At 42.9% G+C, this 24,506-nt stretch overlaps 3 protein-coding genes across 6 annotated transcripts; all 3 read left to right on the forward strand.

The window, feature by feature from the left end:
• The first annotated feature begins 268 nt into the window (after positions 1-268).
• cenpu (centromere protein U) lies at positions 269-5,929 on the forward strand. The gene is made up of 14 exons (XM_072395304.1): positions 269-374; positions 655-709; positions 860-947; positions 1,483-1,678; positions 1,746-1,931; positions 2,312-2,396; positions 4,019-4,102; positions 4,175-4,265; positions 4,386-4,512; positions 4,594-4,672; positions 5,054-5,101; positions 5,307-5,368; positions 5,515-5,671; positions 5,771-5,929. Exons 1-14 carry the CDS (start codon positions 370-372, stop codon positions 5,927-5,929), a joined length of 1,422 nt encoding a protein of 473 aa, XP_072251405.1. The 5' UTR covers positions 269-369.
• Positions 5,930-6,305: 376 nt separating this feature from the next.
• casp3b (caspase 3, apoptosis-related cysteine peptidase b) lies at positions 6,306-11,373 on the forward strand. Of its 3 annotated transcripts, none has more exons than XM_072396243.1 (8): positions 6,306-6,406; positions 6,489-6,577; positions 7,932-7,988; positions 8,206-8,369; positions 8,746-8,874; positions 9,629-9,804; positions 10,211-10,325; positions 10,411-11,373. In XM_072396243.1, exons 3-8 carry the CDS (start codon positions 7,936-7,938, stop codon positions 10,638-10,640), a joined length of 867 nt encoding a protein of 288 aa, XP_072252344.1. In that variant the 5' UTR covers positions 6,306-6,406; positions 6,489-6,577; positions 7,932-7,935; the 3' UTR covers positions 10,641-11,373. The 3 variants fall into 3 exon arrangements, with proteins under 3 accessions (XP_072252344.1, XP_072252345.1, XP_072252343.1); XM_072396242.1 differs by having other exon boundaries at positions 6,316-6,406; positions 6,470-6,577; XM_072396244.1 differs by lacking the exon at positions 6,489-6,577 and having other exon boundaries at positions 6,311-6,406.
• Positions 11,374-14,225: 2,852 nt separating this feature from the next.
• irf2b (interferon regulatory factor 2b) lies at positions 14,226-23,779 on the forward strand. 2 transcript variants are annotated; one of them, XM_072396246.1, is made up of 9 exons: positions 14,226-14,474; positions 16,114-16,206; positions 16,288-16,387; positions 16,754-16,930; positions 17,032-17,078; positions 18,106-18,226; positions 18,324-18,476; positions 20,558-20,595; positions 21,302-23,779. In XM_072396246.1, exons 2-9 carry the CDS (start codon positions 16,120-16,122, stop codon positions 21,569-21,571), a joined length of 993 nt encoding a protein of 330 aa, XP_072252347.1. In that variant the 5' UTR covers positions 14,226-14,474; positions 16,114-16,119; the 3' UTR covers positions 21,572-23,779. The 2 variants fall into 2 exon arrangements, with proteins under 2 accessions (XP_072252347.1, XP_072252346.1); XM_072396245.1 differs by lacking the exon at positions 14,226-14,474 and adding an exon at positions 14,494-14,568.
• Positions 23,780-24,506: the final 727 nt, after the last annotated feature.

The following is a 24,506-nucleotide window of genomic DNA, read 5'->3' on the forward strand; positions in this document are numbered from 1 at the left end:
TTATATTATCTTGGTCATAAAAGATTTTTGCTTGATATTTTTGCTGCTGCTTAGTCACAGCGGTTATTAATGAACCACTTCGGTCTCCGTAGGACAAGACAGTCCACTCGGGATGGGTTGTTTCATTAAAATGCGCAGAATAGTTGCCATAATGTATCATAGTTCTTTGTAAATTTATGTTTGAAACAATATAGTTTAATCTCTTATTCCTATGAAAATACTACAATAATTTATATTTCCTTATCTCTATCCACCCCTGTCAATACGGAATGGTTCAGTCCGCTACTTGAACTATTTGCGGGAAGCTGTTTCAGTTTGAGGGACGAGTGTCAACAAAGCAACTTGTTATTTAAGCCACAGTTGTTACTAATGAGGTAAGTAGTGTTACTTCTGACAAACAGTTGAACCTGTGTCATTTTAACTTCATACATATTCCGTTGTCCTTTGGTGGAGTTGTTGCTCTGGTTGTTTTGCTGTTCGTGAGAAAAATGATCAAACCGGTTGAAAACTAGCGCGAGCTTTGTTTTGCTAATAATGACATGCGTTTACCAAATGGAAGAGCATTCAGCGGGCTATTTGAAATGGTACTCCCATTATGAGGAGTACCGGTTGTAGGGTTAAAAATAAAGCGTCACTACCCTCCTGTTCCCACAGTACCAGAAAGGGCAGAGGAGCCAAAGTGCTCCGAGAGGCACCACGGGAGTGTCAGGTGAGTCCACCCATCATGGCTGAAGTATCGGCTGCATTTGTTTGACTGCAAAGTGTGATATTACTCCACTTTGTTGTAAAGCAGAATTGACTGGGTTTTTTTTTTTAATGATGGAACCGTGTTATTGTTCTCCGTCGTGGTCTAATGAAGAAAGGTTCATCATTTGATCAGATGGATTCTCCCAACGTGTCTGCTATCGACAAAGCCAGCTTCATGGAGGATCTGCAGCTGAACCACAGTGAGTCTGTGCAGATTATACCTTTATCCGTGTCGGTGTCATCATGTCTTCATCAGTTTTCACAATGCAGTAAACTACAGAGGGGAGGGCGGGATGAGATGAAACGGCGGATATGTTGACACGCCTTCTGTAGCTTGGCAACCATGTACTAATATTGTCACGTGATCACTAATTTTTGGAATATTATTTTATTTATTTATTTTTGGCTTTATGAATGGAAAAATGGATCCTTAGATTAGTTTTCCATAGAGATAAATTATCTTTAACATCTCACTTTTGATTCAGATTTAATCAGATGGTCCTTTTACCTCCAGATGGTGCAACTTACCCACTGACTCGGCGCCTAACATTGAACCTGGGGCTAATTTAGCAACAGGAAAACTTATTTTAAGAAGTTTGGGTCCACATCACTAAAGGACTGCTTATTTTAGCCTCCTCTCCTGTACTCATAAACTGTACTTTAATCCTACAGCTAAAGCTGAACACAGCACTATTGTTACTGCCGGCCTTTTTACTGTGAATCTCTGTTGCCTAGGTGATCCTCTTCACAGTACCGCCATGGAAGAGGAGTTGAATGTTTTTGAGGATGGACAGATGGATAAAGGAACAGCAGGAAGAGGGAACGTACCTAACACACTGAAGACTGCTGGCAAGCACCGTGGAGCTGCTCTGAAGAGGAAAGGGAAAGAGGTGGTGAGGAAGAGAAGTACTTTGGAGCAGGCTAAAACCAGGTAAAGTGAAATGAATTTGTTACTTTCTGCGCTAAACTGCTGCAATTATGATGTGATAGCAGCTTATTTTTGTGCTAAGCAGGGCAGACAAGAGAATGAGTGAGAAACAAGCAGACGAAGAGGTGGAGAAAGAGAGGTTAGTTCGGAGAGCCGTCCCACAGAGGAGCCGTCATCCTGCTCCAACAGCCAACCGACGTGTGGTGGGGAAGAAGCCTGCCGGGAGGAGGAGTGCAGGACAGATGTCTGCGGCAAAGTGAGCACACACACAGACATGCTTCATGCAGAGTCCATGATGACAAGACGTGCTATGAAAAGTGATGGGAAAGTTATGCATATTGATAAACACCCACCTCATATAGGTTGAACAAAAATGGAAGTGAACTGGACACGATGAATGAACTTTTACTCAGCGTACAGAAGTATATGTAAAAAAAAAGAAACAAAAATATTTGGAAACAAACTAATGCATGACCTTACCCAAAAGCAGGTGTTAAAACAGAGTAACCAGAAGTGTTTGGTTGGAAGCATTGAGACTGTTTCTTACTCTCCACACCCCTCTGTTTTGTGAAATTGTATATTTATCGGTTTGTCCTTTCATCAGTTTACTCGTATGTCTTCGTTTTTCCCAACAAGACCAGTAAAAAGTCAACAGGTGGAGAAAGTCATGAGGACAGAGAGTGAGTCAGACATTGGAAAGACCACTGACGGTCAGTCAGAGGTAAGGGGGCAAATGTTAATGTCTGCAGTTCTGCTACTCAGGCTGTTTTCAAAGTGGCATCAAAAATAAACTTTGAAAAAGTAATGACACCCTCTTTAAAGTCTATGGTTTTATATATTAGGATGAAGTAAAAACAAGAGATGAACAACACCTGAGAAGTGAAACTGTGTTATTACTTGATTCATTAATCATCAGCAGGTGTGAGCACCTCTATAAAAGCATAAAGTTTTGCCAGTTTGCTGGTCTGGAATATTCAGATGTGTGATATCACAATGCCAAAGAGGAAAGACATCAGCAATGATCTTAGAGAAGCAATTGTTGCTGCCCATCAATCTGGGAAGGGTTATAAGGCCATTTCCAAACTATTTGGAGTCCATCGTTCTACAGAGAGAAAGATTATTCACAAGTGGAAAACATTCAAGACAGCTGTCAATCTTTCCAGGAGTGGACGTCCCAGCAAGTTCAGGCCAAAGTCAGAGCGTGCAATGCTCAGAGAAACTATGAAAAAACCCACGAGTTACATTCATCCATCCATTTTCTATACCGACAGTCCGTTAATCGGGTAGCGGGTGGGCTGGAGCCTATCGAGTTACATTCAGTTAATTTCAATTCAATAAGACTTTATTTATCTCCAAAGGGAAATTATATTGCTGAAGATAACAAAAAATATATAAATTAGCTCACAATTGTAGAAAGTTGAAGTGTAGCAGTGAGGAAGCTCTGTAATCCTCCTCCTTCACTCTTCCCACTCTGTCTGCAGTCTCCGTCTGCCTGTACAGACTTACAACCAGCTGTTTCACTCCTTGTTGTTTTGCTAGTACCTTAGGTAGTAGTTTTGTGACATCAGAGACGGTGGCACTTGGATAGCTGCAAGTAACTGTTCTGTTTATGTTTCTATTAGATATGGCTCCGTCTCCAAGCACAAGAGTATCTTTGACCTATCTTTGAGTGTTTTGGGAGGTGTTACAGATATTCCTGCTTCAGGTCTCTATGAGAAAATAATAATGCTTTCCTAATAGTTCTGCCATGTCCTCATCGGGGATCCAAACTTGTCCATTTTATCAACCAGTTATCTCACGCTTCTCATGATGATCAAGGGAAGAAATACTTTGACCTTTTTTTTCCCACCATTTCTTCATATTTTTTTTTCCTGCTCTGCATCTCGACGTCTCCTCTTCAACTTCTTCTTGATATGGGCTCTTATTCCAGGCATTACTTGGACTTTGGGAAGCTCAGTTAGCTGCTCCGACAGGTTAACGACATTCATGTTGCCATGGTTATGCATCGTAATAGATTTAAAGAACTGCCAGAGTTACCAGCAGAAGTCCCGAAGTCGCACAAAGGCTGTAAAAGTCTCACACCTCAGACTCTCTAGGCCTCAGTAAGCTGTTAAAGGTTAAAGTTCATGAAAGCACGGTTAGAAAAAGACAATTTAAGACCTCCTGAGGAGCAGATCATTTTGTTTTACCGTGTTCTAACTCATAAAACCACACTTGAAAGAGGGTGTTTTTATTTTTTTTTTCATGTGACTGTATTTGGGAGGGCTGTGTAAAGTCTCATATAAAAATAAGACTTTTATTATACTGTGAGGGGGAAAAATAAATAAATAAAATGTCTTCCAGGAGGAATCTGACTCTGGCACAGTCCAGCGGCGACGCAGCAGAGTCCTGTCCTCAGATGAGGATGTGGACGAGGACACCAGCTGGGTACGGAGTAACTGCATCGCAGCACAACAATGCACCACATTCAGACATCTTACCTGCGTTTCTTTTCCTCAGAACCCAAGTCCAAAGCGGTCGAAGATGCCAAGCTTTGGAAGAACTCAAAAGTCTTCATCTGATAGGTTCAAATCTAGAAAGTCTTCATCGGGTAAGAAGGAAGAGGCGAGCGTAGGTATCGGCCTCTCTGAGGTCCGAAGTATAACAACAACGGTTTCCTACAATTCTTGATGAAACGTGAACCATGTTAACCGAAACATTCTACCTGAAGGCAGCGCATCCGGAGAAGCTAAGAAAGCCAGTGCTGATAAACGCAGCAGGAAGAGGTACGGTGGTCGAGGAGCGACAGAGTTGGAGGTGGTGTTAGATGCCCTTCTTGATTTCTCTGACCAGTACAGGTACAAACCCATATCTGAACTATTACGGTACATGTTTTTAAGGGGTTCTGTCATGTGAGTTGTCATTGTTTTTTGTTTCAGGGAGTCTGTGGAGTCCACAGCACTCAAACAGGCCATCGATTGTTTCTCCAACAATGTCAAAGACCAACTCTTGGAAAAGGTTAGATTTGTTTTAATGTTTTGTAGCAAAAATCAGCTCCAACCTACTATTTGCACACACCTTCATGAGAGTGTTTGCCCCAAAGAAACCAGCACCTCATCAATGCAGTCAGTCGTAAATGTCGACTCAAACAAACCAGAAGTAAAGCGCCAGCACTTGCATAGTTCTTTTTACCCTCAGCTCGGTTCAGTAGAGTGCTTCATAGTGTGGTTCTTTGTATCCGTTCACGCACGCTCTGACAGAGCTGCTACGTAAGGTTCTCACCTGCGGTTTAAAGCTGCTTGTGGTTTGGTGTCTTGTCACTTGTCACGTGGGGGGAATCGAACCTGCAACAAACACCTGATCACATATACACATTTTCTGCTGTCTCTTCTCTTCCAGATCTCTTTATACAAGGACCTCAGGGTTCTAAAGAGAGAAAACGCCAAGGTAACTATGGCAGCTGTTACTTTTCAGCATCTGGACTGAAACATGTCAACATGTTATGTCAACAATATGTTAAACGTGTTAAAAATATGACGGCGTTGATTCAAGCTGCAGTCTCAGGACAGCTGGTGTGGCTGAGGTTACAGATGCTGCCATCTGAGGCAGCATCAACAGTTTACTGTGTGTTTTGTTTTTCTGCCCATGTCAGGTGGCTTCTTTGATCCGCACGAAGACACAGAGACTGTTGAATGCCAAGCATGAGCTCATGAGGTGAGAAGAAGTCAAAGTTCCCCATTAGTGTCATGTGCTTACACTAAAGTCTTCTTTGGAGCATCCATGGTTTTGTCAGCTACGGTCCCATTCCAAAAAAAGTTGCCTGACTTTTGCGTGAAATGTTTGTGTGACTGGTCCATCAGTGCAGAGAGGCAAGGGTGGTTGCTGCAGAAGGAGAAAGTGGAACTTCAAAACAGATTATCTGATCTGAGACGAGGCCAAGCCTTCCTCCGCGATATCAGAGGGCTCAGTAGCCAATACCTGGACCACCGACGCAAGAACCCCACAGAGAAAGAGACAGTAAAGACCCACAGCACTGAGCATGTTTAGGTGGCACTAGAGAAAAAAAACCCACTTTTTTTTTATTACCCATGGTAATATTCTCCCTCCTCTCTGCAGTATGGGGCACCCAGCTTACCGGCTTTACTGTTGGAGACGAAGCTTCAACCGCGAGGAGTCAACAACAGACCAGAGAAAAGACAAGAAAAAGGGGACACAAGAATAACAAGTTGTGCCATATTCACACAGACATATACTTTATGTTATGAGCAATTGTAACTGCTTTAAGAAAATAAAAATTGTTTGTTTGTTTTTTTAACAATCTTCCTACTTTCATTTTTGCCACTCAGGCCAGTCTAACCTGGTTTACTGTTTTGACAAATGCAATATATGTTCAATAAACTTATATTAAAACAGCATCTTTTTAATTTTTTTTTTTTCAGCTGTTCGAGAAAAAAAGGGAAAGAAATTCCAAACCTAAATGTCATAACAAGAAAAGAACATGAAGTTTCCCCGTGCAGATTTTGTAAGAACAGTCAGGGATTGCTGTTGACGTGCTGTACGTCATCACGTCCGACTCCGGAGGAGTTTCCTCCCAACCAGAGCTCTGCTCCCAACCACCCACTCACAGCGCAACTCCTGATTGGCGGAAAGTTTCACACTTGCACCTTGAATGATAAGACGTTTCCTTGTAAAAATTACATTTCGTCAGAACACCTTTTGATACTTGTGACTTACGACACGTCTTTTAAGAAGGTATGCTTACGTATTGTTATTATTACTACGATTATTATTAACGTTTTATGTGGTCCACGGAAGTTTGTCGTGCTTGTTACAGCTACTGAACAGGTAAGGCTGGCGGTAGGTGTAATTACTACAGTAGCTGTTCCACAGAGGGCGTGAGCCGACACGGACCGTTTGATAGAAGTATGAAGCTCTTTTGTCATTCATTTTTGTGTCTTATAAATTGCTAGAAGACCTTGTCCAGTGCGTTAAGGCATACATTAAAAGTTTGCTTGCATGTTGTTTCTCACATACTCGCTGCTTACTTTCACTTGTTATGTTGTACAAATTGTATCGGAACGCACCGTAGTTAGCTAAATGCTGCTTCGTACGGGTTTTGCTTCATGCCCTCACAGAGCTGAAGTAGTTTTTAAATTTAGTAGGTTTTGATGTTCCCTTCTGTATGAACTGGATTGTTCCAGAGGGAAATTGTTTAAATAGGTGCTGCAGCCTGCAGTTCTACGGGGAAATCGAAAGCATGGTTGTGCTGTTAATCAAATTTTACGAGCGGTCAAAGTGTTATTACTCGCAGTTAAAAGGTGACTCGTGTCACTGAAATACTACGTTATTAACACATTGTTGTTCCTGTGTTATGGCTTGCGTTTCCTGATAAGTAGAGCAGAGCCAATTGCCTGATCAGTCAACGGAGTTTCGCTGTGAGCCCATCGCCAGCTGATGAAAAGTGATCCTCAGAAACTCACAGTGACGACACACGCAGAGCTTATAGCCGCAGTGGTTCCTGTGGTTTCTGTGGTTTCCACATGGAAGTTGGTCTAGATCTGAACCGACACCTTGCTTTGGCAATAGGGCAGCCAAGACAACCTTTAAAAACATATATATAGTTCAGTTTTTGTTAACATGTGAATCCAAGGATATGTTTATAATGAGGCTATAAGCATACTGTATGTTATCAATGTATATTAAATAGATTTTTTTCAATGTAAAAACTATACGGAAATAGTCCGAACTGATGCTATATACAAGGAAATCTTAGAGGAAATATCCTGTTTCTGTCCTCCAGAGATCTTCGAGCAGGACAGAGGCTCAAATCAAGCTGCTAAAGCAAGTGATTCAAGGGGAAACATTTAATTGTGTTGGAATGACCTGATTAAAGTCTTAAATGCTGCTGAACACCAGCAGGACCCATCTGACCCGAAGGAGCTGGAGGAGTCTGGCTTCGGGGAGACATGCATACGAACCACTTCTCGTTTTTAATCTCTTTTAAATTTAAATTACAGGTTGGAACACAAACATAAAAAGGGAAAACACCAAAGAGGGGGAGTCATTTTGAGAGCCACTGTATGTTGTCTCAGGTTTGTTTTCTGCTGACTGGCTAAAAAAGAAACAACCCATATAGAAGCTCTGAGGTTGCGTTTGACTCAAGTTGAACAAAATTTGTGATTTCAATGGCGGCGCAAACGATATTCCAGGACGCCAAGGAGAGCGAGTGGTCATCTGTATTTCACTCATCTTATTTCCTGTGTTTTCTGTTCTGTAGAAACATGGCTGAAGCTGGCGGGGACGCCGTGGACGCCCTGAAATTTTTCAGCAAGAGGTGAATATGGCGCACAGCTCACTGTCTGACCACAAGTCCTTATCTGGCTGACTAATTTAATCCTGAGCGATGTGTTCTTGGAAAAGATGCGAGCGCAAACATCTGTTGGGCACAGAGCTCAACCGGCCGTTGATGGCGAGGCAGGACAAGCTCCTCGGGTTTTTTTAACGAAGCGTCCTTTTATGAGCCTGCGTGTGTGCTTGTGTGTACATTTCAGACCAGCAGCTGCAAGTGATGGTAAGAAAGCTGAGGAGGTAGACTCCTCCTCACGCAGCGCGAGCGTTAAGCCACCAGACTACGACCCTTACCGCTACAGGATGGACTACCAGTGCATGGGAACCTGTCTGATAATCAACAACAAGAACTTCCACCGCAGCACCGGTAAATACAGCTGCACACAGTGCACACACCTCGGATTCAAAGGCGCTTGGACAGGACAAAGCTTTCTTTTTTGGCCGCTCCAGTGCGTTTTTTGGAATGACCTAAGAACGAGTTTTGCTTTAGCTTTTAAAAGCTTCCTTCTTGGAGATCAGCTCAGAAATATTTGCCTCTTTGTGCCACGATGAGCACAAAGCAGATGAGTGGAGTTTCTCGATTTGCATAAACACATGACTGAACAAGAAGCAGCCATTTAAAATGTGGCAGCGTGACAACCTGCCTGTCCTGTTACGACAGAGAGAGAGTCTCACACTGGGTTCACATATGTTCTGAGTCGTTGGTACTGATCTTTAACACATTCCTGTTTGTGTTTTTCCAGGAATGAGTGATCGTAGCGGGACAGATGTTGATGCTGCTTCTGTTATGAAGACCTTCAACAAACTGGGTTACAAGACCAAACTGGCCAATGACCAGACTGTGGATCAGATGGAAAAGCTGATGTTAAGGGGTAACAGTTTCTCATTTATGCAGCTCCTCCCCATCCTGTTAAACTGCGACCAGCTCCTTCAAGCTTTGTGGGTTCTGCTGATATACTGTAATTTAGCACATGTCATATCACAGGTTCTGTGTCAGATAGAGGTCTGGGTTTTGACTGGCCATTCCAATATATATAGATACATATAGATATATATGTAAATATATCTATATATATATTATATGTTATATATTATATGTATATATATATTACGAGTTTACATATTACGAATAATATATATATTTTGTCCCTTAAACCACTGAAGTGTTACTTTCGCAGTATGCTTATGGCCTCTGTAATGGTGAAATACGCTTTCCTTCTTAGTATCTAACCCCAGACATACATTCCCACATTATGAAGCTGCCACCATCATGCTGCACTGTGGGGGCGGTACTCTAAGAGTTGCTGGTTTGTACCACATGAGATGCTTTCATGATGGCCAGAAAGTTCAGTGAACTCCAAACACACGTTGTTATTTTCCTCTTGAAGCAATGGCCACTTTTCCACTCGGACCATCTTTGTCGTGGCTGTTTTAAAGTGGAGAGACATTCTGACCTTTGTAACTCCTCCTCTTTGTTACCTGCTTTTTTTTTTTGCTTCACCAAAATGATTTTTTTTGTCATAGCTGCGTGAGGCGGTGGTGCATTGCTGGATCATCACATTTCCTTTCAGTGGAACTTAAAGGTGGACTGATAACTCCTTTCTCTGTGTTCCTCTTTGTTTCCAGCATCTGCAGAGGACCACAGTCAGAGTGCATCCTTTGTGTGTGTGCTGTTGAGTCACGGAGATGAGGGTGTGATATACGGCACTGACGGCTTAGTAAAGTTTGACAGTCTGATAAAATGCTTTAAAGGAAGAGGCTGTAAGAGTCTGGTGGGGAAACCCAAGCTCTTCTTCATACAGGTCAGGCTTCCTTCTTTGTTGAACACGGGTTGGAATGTTCCGCTGTCATTGAAATGTTTATTTAAACAAACCTTTGTTGTTATGTTTCTCTTGAAATGACTCAGTAGTAATACTGTATGTTTGACATTATCTGCCAGACACTCAACTCCAAACACAAGAAGATAATTATGTCGTGTACAAGTGTGTCAGATTACTTTACATCCAACTGATGAGTTAAAACGAATTAAAAGCAGCTTGTAACAATAAAGTCTAAATGTTTTGCTATGTTTTCTCGGGGGTAAAAATGAACAATCAAAACCATTTATTGGTTGTTATTTAAGCTCTTCCCCATCCAAACAATCACAATACCCCTCAACATTTGAGCAGTTGATGTGCACATAATACCTGGATGTCCTGTTCCTTTTAGGCATGCCGTGGGACGGCCCTGGATGACGGCATAGAGACCGACAGCACAGGAGAGGAAATGTCGGAGAGGATTCCCGTAGAGGCGGACTGCTTGTACTGCTACTCCACCGCTCCAGGTAACCACCAATGGTTCCTTTCCTGTTCATATTCCTGCCTGCCTGCCGGTGCGTCTGAGGGCTAAAACTGTCACTTAACCCGCAGGCTACTACTCCTGGAGGAACATGAGCAACGGCTCCTGGTTCATACAGTCTCTGTGTGAGATGCTGCAGCGCTTCAGTGGAGAGCTGGAGCTAATGCAGATTCTGACCCGAGTCAACCAGAAGGTGGCGCTGCACTTTGAGTCTTCCTGCAACCTGCCTGGATTTAGCAACAAGAAGCAGATCCCCTCTGTGGTCTCAATGTTGACCAAAGACTTTTACTTTCCCAAGTAGAAAAAGCCCACCTGTGTCAGGGATTTCTCTGCTGGTGTCACAGATTTCATATGCATCTGTTTTCTGCTGTGTTGCACAGTTAATGTAGAACAGGAGATTATCGTGTTTATCATATATCATTTTAACTCTTTCGTGGCTGTAGAACTACAGTAGGGTGTTGGGACAGTTGTCTGTACATAGATGCTGTATATTGCAGTAAGCTGTGTGCATTAAGTAGCATTACTAAAATCTTCCTGCAGTGTTCGGTTATTCTTACGATGTCACTCGAATGTTGTTCATCCTCATCAAAACCTTCAGTGAACCGTCGTTCTCTAAATATCGAGACGGGCGTTGTCTTCCCGGAGGAGCCCACTCCCATCGGGACAGACATGCTCCATGTGAGGATACTTTGTATTTGAAGTGAGTCTTCCCTCCGAGGGAACAAGTGGACCCGAACACCTGCAGAACAGAGCAGAAGCATCTGCAGAGCTAGAAAACCCCACTAACAACTGTGTGTGGCACTATTACTCCTGTCATGCTTTATGCCACTAACAAGAATGGTTTATAGTTATCTGGGCTCATTTGATGGTAAAGGGAAATAAATGTCACCCTCACCCACGCCTGCCGAGTAATTAAAAACACTGAAGCTCACAGATAATTCCTAATGATAAAATGACAACTCTTAATGTTTAAGTGGGTGAAAATGGGAAAAACACTAGAAAGACTGGGTTTGAAATAAAAGTTGTCATGCAAAGCCTGATTTCATTTGAGTCATTATGCAGGTGGTTATTGTGCACTTCCTGGATGATTGATGGGAACGAAACCGACAGACTCGAATTGAACTTCACATTTCATTTTCACCAAACAGAATTCACTGTCTGTTGGAAACACAATCATGCCTCAGATGTCGCTTTGCAAAGCACAGAATTACGCCAAATGTGACAACATACAAGTTTGGTCTGTGGAGTTAATTATGCCAGAACCACATCTCCACAAAAACCTGCTAAGACCTGTTCCTGCTCCGGAGTTCCTGAGAAACACGGCAGTTATTTTCTGTTACCGAAAGCAAACCCTGCAGACATCCCGTTGACTGAATCATTTATGACAGTCTATGAGAGAAATGTCATAGCTGGCTATGGAACCACTTAGAGGCTTCAGATTATTTCCTTCAAGGCCGAAATTACCATATTACCATATTCAGATATGCTCAAAATGTCCCCCCCAATATATAGCAAATTTATTTATATATATAGAAAGAGAGAGATTTGGTCCCCACCAATGCTGACTCCATGGTTACGGCCTTGGTTTCCCTCCACAGTGGGAAAAACGTTTGAAATGTATATTAAGCTGATTTACTTATATCATCTGTATAATGCATAATGGGAGTGACGAGCAGAATGTGCCCGCTAGATAATATTGGGAATGTTGGTTTGAAAAATGTTTCCATAAATGATCATCAGTTCAGGAGGGTCAGTGTGAGCGTGCAGCCACCAGGGGAAGCCAGAGAAACGGTACAAGACGTTCTGCAGGGCTCTCATGAATCAGCAGACCTTCATTGTTCCAGGAACTGCAAATGTGGTTAAACTTAACCCCTGATGCTCTGATCAAACTGTTTTTTAAAGACACTAACAGCTTCTGATTAGACGACCGGGAGCAGTGTTTCCTCAGACCTGTCATCTTTCAAGAGAATTTCATTTACACACATATGTAAATAGAGTGTAATTATTTGTTTAACCAAAGAACTGAGACAAAATACAGAGGAAATGAATAACTTAAGTCAACCCCGTGACTCAGTGGCTTGCAGAACCACCTTTAGCAACAATAACCTGAAATACTTGTTTTCTTGTACTTGTGTGTGATGATCAATCTTTGATTTTGTTTGGCTCACTCTTCTTTATGAAGTTGCTTCAGTTCATTGAGGTTTTCAGCATTAATTTCTGCACAGCTCTCTTAAGGTCCCACCTCAGCATTTCAGTCAGGTTGACTTTAACTGGGTCATTGCAGCACCCTGACTCTTCTCTTTTTCACACATTCTGCTGTAGATCTGCTGCTGTGTTTGGGATCATTGTCCTGTTGATGACCCAGTTTCAGCCCAGCTTTAGCTGTCAGACAGATGGCCTCACATGTGACTCTAGAATACTTTAGTATACAGAAGAGTTCATGGTGGACTCAGTGACTGCAAGGTGTCCAGGTCCTGTGGCTGCAGACAAGCCCAGATCATCAGCCCTCCACCACCGTGTTCTCGTTAATTATTTTTCTAACTCTACTGTCATGAACTTTAACATACTAACAGAAGCCCATAGAGTCTGAGATGTAGCTCTGCACGTTATTTAGAAATGGCCTTATAACCCTTAACAGATTGACGGGCATCAACAATTGCTTAATTGCTGATATATTTCTTCCTTGGCATCAAGTTAACACAGACTTGACTGTTTCAGACTGGCAAACAACCTAAATAGTGTACATACATAGTGATGATTTATTATGTGCCGCTTCATACTTCTGCAGTACATGAAATGAAAGCTGTAGGAATTCTATGTCATGCATTTATGACTCTATGTTTCTACCTTTTTGTGTTCTCTCCTGCCCACATAGCTGCTTTTGTTTTCGTCCATAAGACTTGCTGTCTAATTTCAAACCTTCTCCATCTGTTTGACAGACCACTCCTTAGTTTTTCCTGCAGAGCGCGAGTGTGAGAAAGAGATAACCATGAGTGTATGCTGGGCTGAGCTGCCACTTGCCCCCTGATACCTTCTATTTATCAAGAAGCACATGTGTGCGGGTTGTGCTTTTCAAAAGTCATCCTTTCTGTTCCTGTATACTCTTAAAGCTGTTTTCCCTGTTGTAAACAGAAAGTGTGTTTGCGCAAGCGTTATGGGTTTCACCTCTCGCTTGTAGGATGTATTTACATGTCTTTTTCTTGCAAACATTTTCAAATGAAACCGCACCATTAATTTCGATTGGCCATTTCGGGGTATAGGCAAATATAATGAAAATGCAATTTTCCAACAAACTGCAGGTGCTGAGCCTCACGCACACACAAATACTTCTGTAAAGTTTCTGGTTTCGTTTCTTGCAGCAGCCGCGCATAACAGAAAGAGCTGGTGTGGCTGCATGTGGGGAGGAGGGTGAGATGGAGGAAGTGAAAATGAAATACAGCTCAAAGATCGTCTATTTACTTGAGAGAAACAATACAGGGACGGGCCCCTTAAAGCTTGTTTTTGGCCTGTTGTAGTTATTTAGAGCGAGTAGATGTGGAGAGTCACAGACTCTCACTTATTAATTATGCTAAGAAATGTTGTTACCGCATTAGCCAAGTCCCACAACTCGCAAAGCTTCAAGACATAGGCGGAGAAATACAGAACGACTGTATCGAGGCAAAATTTAGACTCAGATAGATGCACTCTTTTTTTAAATAATAGAAATATGTTTATTTTGCGAGCTTTGAGCTTATCTTAATCTTAAATAAGTACGAAGAGAAATCGGAGTAATTTAATTACGTGATAAAATGTAAATAATAAAAAAAGTCTTCATTTTGAAAAAAACTAGATCAGAGTGAGCCCTCTTCGCGTGGAGTCTTTCTGAGGCGCGCGCAAGCGGCCAAAAAGACTTCCGCGACGCCACTCAAGATCGACCCAAAGCGAGAGCACGAGAGCTGGAGGGGGATTTCCAGCCCTAGCCCTCACTTCCCGAAGCTGCCGTTGTTTTGCTTTCGGTCTGAATGCTGAAACAGAAATAAACGACGGCTAACCTTTTCAATTTTCACTCAAAACCTCGAACTACTTGTCAAACTTCGGCCACATTTGTTATTCCGACGGCAGCACTGTGAAGCTATAGGCCGTCCAAACTGAACAGGTAATATTTGATTTCCGCATATTAACGCTGCTTGGCTTGCTCTCACAACACTGACTTCCTACAGGACGACATGACAGATCCCCTAGCTCGCCCTGTAAGTGAAAGTACTGCTGTAGTTTTTCTGTTGCTTTGTTGACGAGCTTTAGGATTTATTTTCACTTTTGGCTTCGTTGTTTTTGGGTCAGCACGCTGTCAGACAGACCGCCGTTAACTTTTGACCCGACCACACACTGCTAAATCAAACTTTCCCCACAATTAAACATGCCTACAGCCACAAAGAGTCTGCGGTAAAATGCCTATGGTGTGGAATATGATAATATTTGCCAACATGTGACAGTTTGGCTCTTTGCTAATTTGAAGTTTCGCGTGTTTTAAGTCGTTTACAACTGCATATTCGGCACCGACTCGTGGACGTTAAGGTTTTTCGTGAATTTGTTTGACATTAAAACACAACACAGGGGGTATATTGTTTTAACCAGTGCTACCCGTAACCTGTCTTGTTATTGTTGGTCGGCGGTGAAGAAAAGGAAATGATGTATTTTTATATTTGTATTTCTTGTATGTTGCAAGCAGAAGAAAAGGTAATTTCGAAACCACAAAAGTGTTTCTTCAGCGTTCTGTGTCTTTTGCTGAGTTCAAACGTTGCACAAGACTTTTACAGTTGTGGTTGTAATTGCTAGCTTTAGACGTCACGCAGTCTTTATTTTCCATTTTGAACGCATTTGAAGGCTTGGTTTGGAACTGTATCTGCCCGTTCAGGCCTTATCTACAGTGTTCGTTGTGAAATCGGGATACACAAATTGCCACACGCGTTTTATCACTGCAGAATTACTGTGTTCAGGGTTGTGTATCACACACACACACACACACACACACACACACACACACTGATGTTAAGCGTGTGATCCTGTACTGGTGTCGGCTTGTTGAGTGTGCAGCGTTTCAGCAGCGAGGCGGATGCAGCTGGACGTTTCAGGCCTGTAACTCATATTAAAGAGAAAAAAAGTCTGATATTTAGCATTTGATGCTGTGCCATGTCACCCTGTTTGACCTGTCGGGGAGCTCATTCTCACCAGGAGGCGGTGTGTTGGCACACTGTAATGTGCAGCTGGGAGTGTCAGACCCATGGACTTTGATCCTATCATGCAGCAGGGGTCACCCGGTCCTCGTATCAAAAAGTCTTCTCCTGTTTTTTCAAATGTGCAACCAGGACTCATTGTCTTTTTTGGGGGGGATTTTCTGTTTAACTCTGCTTTTTTACTCCTAAGTTTATATGGATTCTGATTGGTGTCGTGGAAGGCAAAGAGCAGCAGTCGTATTTGATCTGTGAGCAGTAGTTTACGGCGTCTGTTCTTTACAGCTCACATTAAACCACAAAAGCCTTATCTTTACAACCTCATGGAAAGTTGACATGGATCTCCTTTGTTTTGCTCAGAAACGATTGTTGGTATGAAAAGTAACCTTAAGTAGTTGCTTCCTCTGGGCGGCGAGAGAGATGCCACGTGCTCCATTATTTTTGTTGTCAGTTGCTATATCATGAATATACCATTGATGTGGAGTCACCTCTTTGTTTGAGGAGCAGGGCAGCTGTGCCATGTACAGCTGCACGTGACCGCATGTTTGTGTCTGAACTCCACAGGCCACCATGCCAGTAGAGAGAATGAGGATGCGGCCGTGGCTGGAGGAACAGATCAATTCCTGTCAGATTCCTGGACTGAAATGGGTTAACAAAGTAAGCGTTCGCTTGTGCATGCTTGCAGATTGACACTAGTTCTGCGGTTTGGGTGCCGACTAACTGCAAATATCTCTTTAGGAAAAGAGAATCTTCCAGATCCCGTGGATGCACGCTGCACGTCACGGCTGGGACCTGGAGAAGGACGCGCCGCTCTTCATGAGATGGGCCATACACACCGGTAATGTGCGGATTTAACTAGACTCAACACTCACAACTTCCCCTTTTTAGCGGTTTCTCATGCATGTCTCACACCACACCAATTCTATGTCACAAATCAGAGAAACTTTGGAGTTATGCAATACTTAAAGGTTTAAAAATCAGAGTTTAGCTGCAGGATTCTGTCATTCAAGTACACCGAGGTGAGAGAGACCTTTAGAGTGTCAGGGGTTATCTGGAAGATAATATAGTGAAGTGGAAAAAGTCTAAAAGATCAGTTTTAATTTTTGCCAGCAGGATAGTCCCACAGCCAGAAATATTCCAGAGAAATAATAAGACACTTTAGGAGTGACACTTTTAACAGCTTTTTAAAATTCTGTGTGTGTAGGTAAATACCAGCCAGGCGTCGACCGTCCCGATCCAAAGACATGGAAAGCTAATTTCCGCTGTGCCATGAACAGCCTGCCAGACATCGAGGAAGTGAAGGATAAAAGCATCAAAAAGGGAACGAATGCCTTTAGAGTTTATAAAATGCTCTCGTCCTCAGAGAGGAGCCTGAAGAAAGGTGAGCGCTGCCTCTGAACAACTGCATGTGATGTTTGAGAGGTGCTTTAAGTCATTTTCTTAAAAAAAACTATGCCTCTTTGTGCTGGTGTGTCCATTTAGGAAAGAAAAAGATGGACAAGGAGGGAAAATCCAAAGGAAATAAAGAGGTACACAAACATTTAGAAGAAGGATAGCTGTTTTTGTTGGGATGTGATGACGGGAAGTTGTGACTCAACAACAGAACAGAAGGTTTCTTCTTATTCACCTTCCAGTTTACGTTCAACTTTAACATGCAGCTGATAAGCAGACCTTCCTTCTGGCTGGTTTGTTAATATGTCAGTCACAGCTGAAATTACTTACGTACTCGGAAGTGTAGCTACCACCTTCCAAGCAAAGGCATATGAAAAAAAAAAAAGCCTCATTGTGGCAAAATGCCAGATTATCTGACTTGAGAAATCAGCTCTGCCATTTTGGTCCCACACGGCTCTGAGTGGTGCATTAGCTGGATATGATCAGAGGCTCTGCTGCGATTGGCTGTCGGGTAGACCAGGCCGAGTTGATACAGTCGAGCACAAGTGTGGTGCACAGATGAAGGATTGCTCCCTGTTTGGTTGTGTCTCTGCAGGCAGGGGGAGAGTAACACCAGTGGCTGCTGCTGGTTGTAATTTAGGCAGCTGTTGTCTCCAGAGACAGAAACAGGAAAACTGAATGGGGGTAGTGGTCTGCATTAGCTTCCCTTCCACCGACTCCAGAATGATTAAACATGGGAAATTATGATGATATCAATTTAAAAAAACAAAAGTTTAAGGAGTCAGAAATGCTGAAATCTCAACATTGGCTCAAACTAAGCAGGATTGCTAAATTTATATAAACAGACTTTTTTGATAAGTTTTGTTTGAAACGAATAAGATTGGTTGTTTAGAAGCTGGCAGGCCAGATAAGTGGACATCTGCCTGTTTAATGTGTGTTTTCTAAACCCGAAATTCTGATGATATCACCTTGTTCCCTGAAATGTTTTCTTTCAAACGGCGAGCTACTCAAGCGAGTCATATAAGTAGTGTCACTGCATCCTGGCTGAGTTGTGTTTTATTGTGGTTAAAATGGAATAAAAATGACAGGTACAGTGTGGGGGAGTCCTCTTTTTTGGCCCCAGACACTGAAGTCAGAGGGACTATCTTCTTTTTTCCTCTTCAGGTTGAGTCTCCATCTCCAGACACGACTCCTCCTGCAGGTCATGCCGGACCTGTGGACTCTGTTAAGCAGGACATGCTTAAGGTGGAAGCTGTAGAGGTCACAGTGTCTGATAGTGGCTCAGGTATTACACTACTGTCTTTTCTTACACCTTCACCTCTTTCTGGCTATTCGTTAGTTGAGTGTGTCTCTATGATCCCTGTATGTCTGTTCCTTTGAAGCGATTCACAGTTCAGGAGAGGATCACGTCATCAACAGCGAGCAGCTGCCGTACGTCTGTCAGACTATCGAAGTGACCACTGAAAACGAAGAACAGACTGTTAGCTCCTCCCACTCGTACCCGCTCCAGATCTCTCCTGTGTCTTCATGCTGCGGTGAGACCACACACACACACACACACACACACACACACACACACACACACACACACACACACACACACACACACACACACACACAGACACACTTTACCTCACTGTACTGTAGGGGTGCAACGGATCAAAAAGCTCACGGTTCAGATCGTTTCTCGGGTCAGAGTCACGGATCAGATCAGAAAAAAAGACAAATAAACAAATAAGGTTTTGTCTTTTTGTTTATTAACACTTTTAAATTATTAAATTAAATGATATAAAATCAACTTAAAGTGCACAAGGCATAATATCTTCTTTTTAACATAATTAATGAAAAACAACTCCTAAATCAATGAGGTAATGAGGTTTTAAAATGAGGTAAATGCAACTTAAGACAAACACCGACACATGACATAATACACTCTTTCATTATTTATTCAATTAAAAACTAAACCAAAATGTAGAAGCAATGTGTGAAAAACTCAATCAGCAGGTGTGAGCACCTCCCATAAAAGCCAGCTCTGAAGCATTCAGGTGTGTGTTAACATAATGTCAAGGAGGAAAGACAAGAAATTGTTGCTGCTCATCAATCTGGGAAGGGTTATAAGGTCCTTTCCAAACTATTTGGAGTCCATCATTCCACAGAGAGAAAGATTATTCACGTGGAAAAGATTCAAGACAGCTGCCAATCTTCCCAGCAAGTTCATCCCAAGGTCAGAGTGTAAAAGAAAAAGACTGAACAAGTATGGCTTGTTTGGACGGGTTGCAGGAGAAAGTCCTTTCACAGACCAGACCAAAGTTCAGATGTGTGGTCATAATGCACAGCAGCACAAAACCAAACACAGCATATCAGCACAAACACCTCATACCAACTGTTAAGCACGGTGGTGGAGGGCTGATGATCTGGGCTGGTTCTGCAGCCACAGGACCTGGACACCTTGCAGTCATTGAGTCCACCATGAAGTTTGTCTGAAACTGGGTCATCAACAGGACAATGATCCCAAACACAGCAGCAGATCCACAACAGAATGTCTGAAAAATAAAAGGATGTTGTAATGAGCCAGTTAAAGTCCAGACCTCAGCCTGATTGAAATGTTGAGGTGGGACCTTAAGAAACTTCAGTGAGCTTTAGTAATATCATAAAGAAGAGTTGGCCAAAGTTCCACCGCAGCGATGCGGCAGGCTGATAACATCACACAGAAAGTCATTCTTTTTCTACACACTGTTCATTCATGTCTTTCACACACTGCTTCTGTGTTTTGGCTCCGTTTTCTTTAAATATGTAGTGATGGTGTAAAATGTGACGCGTCCTCTCATTTTAAGACCTGACAAGGATCAGTTTTAACACACAAAACCTGTCATTTAGAGAGGATGCACTCTGAGTTTCACCTTAGGTAACGCACTTACTTTGGCCGTCACGCTTCCGAGTAGTTTTTGTGTTTGAACATTGTTCATTTTTAACAAACAAAGGACGAACCTCTTGAACTGTCATTATCACACACCAGATCATCCTCTGTTTGATCATTTACTCGAGTGCCTGCATTCTACGTGCCGTCGTATCTTATCTGAGGCGCAGAAAGCCAGGAAAATGTCCATATAAATATCTTGATAGGACTCTTGTCCGATGTTAAATGTGGATCAGGAAAATACTCTCTGCTGTGATGGGAAGAAAATAAATGAAAGCTTGCAGAGAATTAAAAATGAACTTGAAATGAAGCGGTTTCAGTCTGTGAGTGTTTAGCTTTCATTGTTTCTGTGGCTCCAGATGTATGTAACAGGAGCAGAATATACTGATGGTTTCACAGCTGCCCTGATGGCTGTTTATCTCATCTCTCTGTGTGCGTTCAGCCCTTCTCCTTCCTGACCCGTCTTTCAGGCAGAGCTGGCTCTGTTGGTCTGCTCTTTCTTTGTTTTTCTATCTTTGCCCTTTAACTTACATTAACACACAAATGCTGCAGCGCTGCAGCGTGTGTGTGAAAGGTTGCTCTGCAGATCATGATGCATGCTTTTCTTTTTTTGTCTTAACCCCCTGATTGGATCTATAAGTGGCAAAATGACAGTGTCCTGAGTTCATATATTTCCATCACGTGTTTTTTTCTCTACAGGCAGCGACACAGACAGCGATACAGAAGACACCAAAGAGGTTGGTCACATATTTTACTCAGAATGAATCACCAACTTGACTGATTCTCAGATAAACAGGTTTTTACCTGTTCCATCCCTACTGTTGAAACAGGGTGTGTGTGTGTTTGTGTGTGTGTGTGTGTGTGTGTTGTAGCTTGAGGTTTTGGGGTGGTGATGATGATAGACATTTTGGGAAATTGAGACAGTCATCATTTTGTGACAGAACTCAGAACATTGCTAGAGAGTGAAGGCTTCGTGTGTGCGTGTGCGTGTGTGTGTGTGTGTGTGTGTGTGTTCCTTCCTGTAAGGTTTCAAGAGACTGAAAAAAAGGGGGAGGGCTTTGTCAGGAACTGTTGTTGTCAAACATTAACTGTTTGATCAGAGGTTGTCTCTTGTAGTTCATTTTAGTCACAGTGCATACACACACACACACACACACACACACACACACACACACACACACGGCATATTGGCAGGAGTGTGTTTCTTTACTGTGTTGTAATGCAGGAAGTCACCTCTTATAGAGCCAGAAATGCAGTTTTTGCCAGTGTTGCACAGCTGTTACAGTTCAAATATTTGGACACAGATGATGATTCAGCTGGCGGGTCATTGAAGCCGCTGTGTGTTTGGAGTTCCGTTTCTAGTGTAATTCAGCGCAGTTTTGGCCACAGGCTTCGTTTGAATAATTGATGTAGTTTTTATTCCTTGCTCGTTCTTCCCAACAGGGCGTCGGTGCGGTGTGGAAGCGGGATTACAGCTCATCGGTTCTCAGGATCCCTGCATGCTCTCTTCCCAGCATGGCCACCTTCGTCAGTCCGAGCAAGCCCAACTTTCGGGTCACCAGCACCAGAGACCCCACCCCCCTCATCAGCTACCACATCAACGGCTGGACGCCGACCTACAGCCAGAACTCTATGGTGTCCACGCCAAGCAGCCACAACCATGAGATGCGCGCCAGCGTCATTAGGAAAACCTCTGATGTCACTTCCTCCTGACCTCAGATGAGGGGAGTGCCATCGCTGACAGAACGTTTGGTTTCTCCATCAGAGCTGCATGGGGCCTTTTAAAAAAAGAAAAAAATGAAAAAAAAAAGGAGAGGGGGGGGGGGCAAACTTCCAGACCTTTGATTTATAGTTGCATCTGTTTTGGTCATCAGCTTCCCAAGTCCACTAAGTGCCGAGCATTTAGGGTCGAGATAAGTGAAAGTTTCCTCTCCCCAAGTCGGGGATGCAGAGCTCTCACATCATCCGTGTCCCTGCTGCTTTGTGCTAACTCTTTAGCATAAAAAATAGCCTTTAATGAGTTTTTAATGCTTAACAAACTGATGAGTTCTTTTTTGTTTTTAAATGAAATCCGTTACCCCGATCGTAGCCGCAGCCATTTTGAACTACACAGCGCCGTATTATGATTTTAAAGGATCTCCAATCACATAAAACTGACATTTCCTCTTAGTATTCCGAGCACTTACCTGAAATGTTGGCATGAAATGCTTTACTGGGGACACGCAGATGGAAGCAGCCCATGGACATGAAATTCGAATCGGTGCAATTTGCAAAAGATATGACGCGTATTTTTTATCAGTGTAAAGAATGACATTCATTCACCCCACAGTGGGAAGCAGGCTGGTGTGTGTATCCGTCTGTGTGGAGAGCTCAGGACCTCCACAGAAAAGGTCCCACAGTGGACAGAGACACTGTGAACAATGCCATCGTGTCTCCTCCTGCGTCCTGGTGTCTATAATGTACATAGCTCATATGTTTGTATGTGTTTCTGCAACTGCTTTAGCACCTTATGACAGCACTGGTGTGTGTGTGTGTGTGTGTATGTATTTGTGTGAGAGTGAGAGCAAAGCCTTACAGAAGATACGTGCCTTTTGATAGTCTGACTGTATTCAAACTATCTGTGCTTTAGTCTGCTCGTGACGTGCGCTGAAAGCTGAGGAATTCCTGCCAGCCGCAGCAGCGCAGATGGGTTGAGCAACTTGTTAAGTATGTAGTAAAGTCTTTGTTTTTGAATCTCAGTTTCTAAAGGTTCATACCTTTTCACTGAAGTGAGAGTAAATCCCTGTGCTTTTACTTCAAGTGAAAATGTTGCGGTGATCATTAGGACCGATAGGACAGATGGGAGCTTTGTTGACGTCAGGTCTCGCCTACAACTCTGTTCTCAGCAATCTTCACGCTCAAAATTCCTCAAATTGCTCGATCGTCATTAAATTCTAACTCGTGCACAGAGACGAGCCGCAGCAGACAATCTTTCTACGAGCTCCTCCTTAGAGTGACGGCGCCCTCAGTTACAGGAGCCTCCGATCAGCTTGCAGGTTAAAGCACAGCTCCGATAGGAACCGCTTTAAAAGTTCTGGCTCAACACTGGATGCACAAAACTATCATGGTGACTTTTTATTTAGAACTTTTAATGAAGACTCACTGGATCAAAGGGGTTGGAGCTGTCTTTACTTCAGTTGTTTAGTACATGTGCCTTCGTTGTTGGAACGCTTTTTTTTTTTTTTTCCTTCCCTCCTCTTTCTTTGTTGACTCAACTGTGGAAAAGCTTCTCAAAAGGCTGCAGTAGATGATATTTAAAGCAGCGTATACTAATAACTGTCAACAGCCATAAGAAAACCCCTTCCTTTCATTGCTTTCATATGTTCAGCAGTGATGCTGCGGTGGTCAGACCCCCGCCGAGCGTAATCATGACTTGTTTGTGACATTCAATGTGCCACACTACATTAAGTGTTGTCTGCCACGTAAAAGTCTGAAATAGTCCAGACATCTGGTTGATTTTCAGAAACTCCTCATTTGTCTTGCCTTAATAAAGCCCGACCAGGTTGTGTAGAATAACACACACTTTCACATTGTTCCTTTCTGCTTCATTAAGTGCGTAAAAGGGATTTTATTGCAAGCACATGTCAACAATGAAAGGTAGTTCTACTTTTTGTTGTACAGCATGAGGTTTTCACCACAGCATGTCATCAGTTTGTCATTTGTACAGAAAAAAGAAAACTACATGTGAATCAACATGTACAAATGAAATAAAGATTGTTTTTGTATTTATTCTCGGCCTTCCTTGATATTATGACCCGCAGGAAGAGGTTAGATCGCTGGCGCTTTATCTTGTGCACTCATAACGGTCAGAGTCCAGCTTTACAGCTTCTGAGCCTCTAAAGAGAGCTCGTATCTGTCGCTGTTGAGATAAAACAAAACAAAGTCCTCTAAAGTGAGGGCGTGTAGCTTCGCCTCGATGGGGGGAAAATGGAGCCGTGGTGGGGTCTGAGATGAGAGCTGATGGTTTGCTGCTGAGGTGTGCAAGTCAGCTCATGTAATGACTGTAGAGAAGTGTGTGTGTGAGTGGAAAATACTTTGCGGGGTTTCACTTTATGTCATGGTGCCCAGATGTGGCTTTATTCAACACAAGCACACACTGGCAGCTCATTCAGTTTAACCAGAGCTGGAACTGCTGTTTCAGTTTCAGTTGCTGTTCTCAGTTCTCACTCTGCTTCCTGTTTGTCTCAGACCCCAGCGGATGGCTGGCCAGTCGCCTTGGCGACCGCTAACCACATGCCATTAGTCATAGTAAACAGTCTTGTCTTTTAGAATGTGGCTTTCTTTGTCTGTGTTGTCTTCTTCTTCCCCACTCCGCTCTGCTTTCATCCTCTGGAACGCAAACGGCAGCAATCTCTGAAATGTCACCACGCTGCTTCCTATTCCTGGTAGCAGGTCTTCAGATGTGTTAGCGCCATCAGCCTGAGCTGTCTGTGGTCATTTATCTCCTTTCAGCAAAATGGAAACAAATTCCCCGTTGTCATTTTCAGTATGAAATAAGTGACATTGACTCTAGAAATAAGCATAGCTTTATCATAGCTTTTTGGTCAAAACAGTCCATATTCACATTAAATGGTTTGTCTGACAAGGTTTTTACATGGGCCCAGAGAGG

The sequence above is a fragment of the Leuresthes tenuis genome, unplaced genomic scaffold (genome assembly GCF_036924035.1).
Source record: "Leuresthes tenuis unplaced genomic scaffold, fLeuTen1.0.hap1 SCAF_11, whole genome shotgun sequence".
Lineage (NCBI taxonomy): Eukaryota > Metazoa > Chordata > Actinopteri > Atheriniformes > Atherinopsidae > Leuresthes > Leuresthes tenuis.